We start from the raw sequence: 5,605 nt of genomic DNA on the forward strand, positions 1-5,605 counted from the left end.
AAATCGTAGCTTTCTCATCAGTTTGCGATACATATCTAATGAGTATAAACAGATTACCTAGTAGCTACAAGTTTTTCATATCTTGATAAGTTGAAAAAATTCACCATGGTTTTATGTTTCCTGTTATTAGGCCGAACCGTTTGCCGACGTACGAGGCCGTCTTCACCTGGTACGCGAAAGGACCACAGGAAGATGATGAGGTGAGGGAAAGTCGTGAACAGGGAAAATTTCTGAACTGGTTCAGATGGGCAACATATGGGAGAATGGACAATTCCACTCTGAACAGGAACGGATGCCTGTGTGTAGAACATACCGGCACTTGGTACCTTGCCCTTCCACCCCCACCCCCACACAGACGAATAAACATTAGCTTCTTAACTCAAACAACAGTGATGGATTGACTTAGCGCACCACTTTTTTCTACGTATACCAAATTCCTGGCGCTGTCAAAACTCACCAATGGAGCTCAGAAACGATCCAATAAAAAAGAAAATAGGAACATCACCTGCTGCTTCCTGGACCGATCTGATGCCCCGCCCCCTGTTCGATCATGGTTCTATGTCGAACACCTCCGTCAAAAACAGCGCTAGTAGGACAGAACTGGCCGCCGCCGCTATTTAGCCGATAATAACGACTGACTTCAATTTAGTTTTTGAAAAAAAATGTGCTGCCTTCTTTGTCGGTGGGTGTAGTCTTCAACAAAGAAGACATAGCCTTTTTCTGTGACCATTTCTGTCCCACTGGGGCTGTTTTTTTAGGGTGTTCTAAACAGAACAGGGGGTTCTATTTGTTCTATATGCCGTTCGATAGTATCGGTCCATTGACATAAAAAATGAGTATATTTCACTCTTTTCATCAAACCTCTTAACGTACTCTTATTTTTTCACCAGGTCTCCGCAGGACGGACCGCCTTTAACCAATCTAAGAAATTGAGATCTTCGTCTTCAAGTTTAAAAAGCGACAAGGGCATCGACGCCGCTAGCGACCAAAAGATGGGACCTAGAGAAATGTTCAACGTAATAAAACCTTTACCTTCTTTGTTATATGATGGGCAGACTACTTCCTCGTCCCAACAATGAACCTGTGAATACTGTACATAGCATCTGTCTTCTATTATTCTATCCATGCTTATCTGAATCGCTGTATCCTAAAAGGAAAATATTGGATTTTTAAGAATGCTGGCAACCTTAAAAAAACTTACTTTTGTAAATCATTCTGTTAATGCAGGAGCTTTTGCGGTGGTCTTATATTCGCGATTTTCGCGGTGGCCGCTAAACCGCGAAATTAAATGACAATGACAATGATCTTTATTTGCATGACCTTGCCCATATGGGCTAAATGCAGTAGTTACATAAAACTTTGCTGTAAAGAATCTTTACAGTGGCAGTGGGAGAGACAGAACAACTAAGGCTATGCTACACTATAAGTACATCTATCGTTTACAAAATAGTCAAATATGTAATGCTATACTATTCTACAATTTACATGTCTCTTTTCTCTTCTTGAAACAAGTGTATATGAATTCACAGAGTTTTTGCAGTACAATGTTGTCAGATGATTTCATTATGTATACAAAAAGCTCATCTTTTACTAACTGTTTAGCTCGTGTATCAAAATTCAGGGCATTAATAAAAGAATTACGTATATCACTATATAACTCACACTCCAATACAAAATGAACTTCATTAAAACTACCGCGAATATATTCAGTACAGTACGGTACTGTAAATTGTCAATAGGGCTTGCCACTTGAACCATTGTAACGTAACTTTATTATGACCAAAAAATCTGTCTTTTCTATCACGACGTGTGGAAGGATAGCTCTTCAGTGAGCTAAACTGGATTGATATCACTTTCGCTTATTTATCATAATCACTCTCACTTTCTTGCCACAGGACACACCTCAGAGCTACAAGGAGAAAGTGAAGAGTAAGATAGAGTACCTGCTGGGGAAACAAGACGACCTGCAGATGGAACTACATCAACTCAGAGGTAGGAGCAATTTTGACGGTATTTCTTTAAGCGGATTTTTCAGTTTCCGTACCTATATAGCCTATTCTCCAAGCAAAGGTTGAGTCGCAAAGATATAGTAGTAGTTAGGAAATTTACCGGCGCGCGAGACGTTAAATTCCCCGACTTCTACTATATCTTTGCGTTTCAACATCTGCTTGGAGAATATAAATAGCCGGTATAAGTGCCCTTCGGCGTAACACACTATTTTTCGCAGGCACGCAGCGCGGCAGCAGCTGGTTATATTACACTGGACGACCAATGACACCTAACCTTTGCACATCTGCACTGCACATGTTGTTTGTAGCTATCTTGTGAGGAAGACTATAAAATAAATGTATTCTATATCTAACATACAAAGCCTGGTACAGAGCAGTTTCTTTTTTACATATGGTTGAAGGCCCTTTGAAACTCGCCCCCGCATATTGTTTCATATTTTATATATAATCTTTATTGCAAATTCATGCCCGAGGGCTAATTGCATACAGGGTAAGGTAGTAGTGATTCTTACATACTTAAAAAAGAAGGGAAATGATAATCATAGATAAATAAAAAAGGGAATAACGTCTAAACTAAATCAATTTCTACTTAAGCTAATTGATGGGTTTAACTTCTTTTCCGTATGCAGTAGAAGATGAATTGTCCAACATTTTCATATATAAAGGGGCTGGACGACTTAAGCAAGAAGATGGATTTTTGTTCGTCGGTAAGATTATAAAAGCTTGGGAAATTTTTGTAGATTTCAAGGAAAATTTTGATTCTTTGGGAACTGTAATGTGAACATTGACAAATGAAATGCATTTCATCTTCCACTGCTTTCTCTGAACAGTATTTACATGTTCGAATTCTCTCGTCAACGGACAGTTTTTTGTACCTGCCCCTCTCTATTTCTAATGAATGAGCACTTATCCTCATTTTACATAAAGCGGATCTTAGCTCAAAATCTGAATGGTATAGGTAACTCTCCATACTGTACTCAGATTTAAGTTTTTTATACAATCTTAACTTACCAGCATTAACAGATAATTGGTGAAGAGATCTCTGAGAATACATGTCTGTTAGCCTTTTCCTTAGCGATACACAAACATACTTGCTATCAACAGTGTTACTGTGCCAGATGAATGAATTACCGCTACTATCTAAAATTTCTTTTACATGGTACAACCAGTTTTTCTTGTTACTATTCATCATATCATTTTGTTGGGACAATAGAGCGTCTACTTGCAAAGGATGTGTACATATCTGAAGTTGTCTTAGCCGCAACCAATATCTAACTATCCTAACTGAAACATCAACATCTAATGGAAATCTTCCGAGTTCAGCTTTACATGCCAAGTTGCTGGCGTTTCTATGAACTCCTAGAATACTTATATCTACTCCAGGGGACTTGGTACGGTCCATAGCCGGGGAAGCCCGCCGACCGGGAGCCCTCTCCAGCGTCAAGACCAAGAAGGGGAAATCTAAAGGGAAAAAGAAGAGCAGGAGAAGTAAGGCCAAAAAGAGCGGAGTGTCGGGAGCGAGCAGCGCCGTGAGTAAAAGCGCGCAGCTCAGGAGGATGGGCGACAAGGAGCTGTTAGCGTCACTAACCAAACCGGAGAGGGAAACCGTGAGTTCTGTTTTACATTGTGTAATGGTATAGCCACATCTCCAAACCGATGCCCGATCGGGTTGTTTGTCCAAATCGGGATCCGGTCAGGCAGCTTTCGGGAACGAAAGGTATGCTGTAAACGACGTCAAACTGCATTATTTATGTATAACATATTTAGGTATATATTTCTATTTTTCGTTTCCACAAACAGCCCCGTTGGGAACCGGTTTGGAAATGTGATGTAACGACATTTGGAAATCTTCTCACATTATTTCAGTCATTCTTTTCAGAGCATAAAAAAATGAAACTCAATACTGACACATTTATGCTCAATGATGACATCTGTTTATGTTGTACCAGCTGGAGGCCGTGTTTCAAGTGAAGAAGGTTAAAGCGGAAATGATGTCACGAGAGGACAGAATCAGGAAATTGGAAACAAGAATAACAAATCTACGAGGTACGTAGACGCTAGAATATTGTACTTTGTATATCTCTATGACTAATATAGTGCTAAAACCTTAACTCTATTTTCAATTTTGTATTGTAACTGGTAACATAATCGTTGCAAAAATGTATTAGGCACTGATCCTAAGATAGCCATACATGTGTCCTGTAAAATTAAACTGAATTGTTTATTTTGATTTATTTATTTATCTAAAATCTGAGGAGTTGCCAGAGGAGTAATTTCCTCGCCACCGAACCGCGGAGCCTGGTAGAGGCTAGTAAAAATGTGCACAGGCGTCATGTCTCATGACGAGCCTCCTGTACAATGTTCGCTATTTTTCACCTTCTTTACTACTTTCGTATATCCAGACGAGATTCGGCGAGCAGACTGGAAACTAACGAGACAGAGAGAAGCAGACATGAGGCAGTTCACACAGTCCCCGGGGTTCCGGCGGGCACAGAGCTCACGGTATCGGACACTACACCCGGAAGTAGTAAGTACTGTGAACTTATAACTTTTTTTTCTTTTGGTACTGAATCCAAGTTGTTCCGCCGCGATGTAACAAACTACCACTCAGTGTGGCACACCAGTTTCGCAGACATGTGGCCGCACACTTTTCTGTCTCATAAACACAGCCGTTGCCTTTCCGAACAGTCGTTGCCTTTCCGACAGGTCGTTGCCTTTCCGATAGGTCGTTGCTTTTCCGAACGATCGTTGCCTTTCCGAAAGGTCGTTGCCTCTCCTAACGGCCGTCTCCACATTGCTGACCGGTCTATACAATATCCGAGCGTTTCGTAACTTTTGGGGGCTGACAAGGGGCAAAAACGCTTACATAGTAACAGTCTAATCAACTCATTACGTTTTATATTACTGTATCAGAAAACAACTACGTATACCAAGCATTAGAATATAGAATATCAGTTTTATCAACCTTTATGTGCAAGTTTGAATAGAATCATAACCGTAACAACCCACATATTTTGTGTGTTTATGTAGGATGTAGAGTTGGAGGTTGAGGACCTGAAAGAAGCCCTGTTTCAAGTTAACAGTCACCTTTCCGCTAAAGAACTGGACTTCATCAGTCATGTGAGTACAATCATGGACTTGTTTATTTCAACAATAGGCAGCAACCTAGACACTGGTCTAACCTCTGCTTGGAGAGTAGACAATTAGCTAGAGCTGGCCGATGCAATGTCCGAGTAGGCAGAGTGTTCGCCTTGCATTCGGTAGGTCGTGAGTTCGATCCCCGGCCGAGTCATACCAAAGACTCTAAAAATGGTACATGACGCTTTCTTTGCTTAGCACTCGGAACACACACACTAGCCTCCTGCTGTAGTGATTGTACAAACTTGTGTGGCCCAGAGCTACAGAAACGGAGATGGGCACCGCCAAAATCTTACAAGGAATGCAATAAAAGCTGCAGAGTGTAGCAATTCGGGTTGCTACCAGCTTTCAGTGGATTCAATAAGCTTCTAATAGTTATTATTTGACAGAAAAAGAACGCTTATCAAAGCTCAGCTACATACAATAGCTTTCTTTCTTCCTCGATATATTGGGAAGGG

General features: G+C 40.7%; 1 protein-coding gene and 1 long non-coding RNA gene across 2 annotated transcripts in view; both read left to right on the forward strand.

Annotated features, from left to right (window-relative positions):
- Nucleotides 1–962, forward strand: part of LOC118404174 — a 3,043-nt gene extending 2,081 nt beyond the window's left edge. The window contains exons 2-3 of the long non-coding RNA XR_004829759.1: nucleotides 131–200; nucleotides 891–962. This is a non-coding gene — a long non-coding RNA (uncharacterized LOC118404174). The remainder of the gene's footprint in view (nucleotides 1–130; nucleotides 201–890) is intronic.
- Nucleotides 963–992: 30 nt separating this feature from the next.
- Nucleotides 993–5,178, forward strand: LOC118404432. The gene is made up of 7 exons (XM_035803505.1): nucleotides 993–1,016; nucleotides 1,896–1,992; nucleotides 3,393–3,616; nucleotides 3,959–4,055; nucleotides 4,412–4,536; nucleotides 5,040–5,129; nucleotides 5,167–5,178. The coding sequence occupies exons 1-7, from the start codon at nucleotides 993–995 to the stop codon at nucleotides 5,176–5,178; spliced, it is 669 nt and encodes a 222-aa protein (XP_035659398.1).
- Nucleotides 5,179–5,605: the final 427 nt, after the last annotated feature.

The sequence above is a fragment of the Branchiostoma floridae genome, chromosome 17 (genome assembly GCF_000003815.2).
Source record: "Branchiostoma floridae strain S238N-H82 chromosome 17, Bfl_VNyyK, whole genome shotgun sequence".
NCBI classification, from domain to species: Eukaryota; Metazoa; Chordata; class Leptocardii; order Amphioxiformes; family Branchiostomatidae; genus Branchiostoma; species Branchiostoma floridae.

Bases quoted from the DNA above. Each gene is read 5' to 3' on its own strand.
- LOC118404432 (XM_035803505.1), top strand. From the start codon at position 993: ATGGGACCTAGAGAAATGTTCAAC. The intron at 3,617-3,958 runs GTGAGTTCTGTT...ATGTTGTACCAG, and splicing joins CCAAACCGGAGAGGGAAACC to CTGGAGGCCGTGTTTCAAGT. The intron at 4,056-4,411 runs GTACGTAGACGC...TCGTATATCCAG, and splicing joins AAGAATAACAAATCTACGAG to ACGAGATTCGGCGAGCAGAC.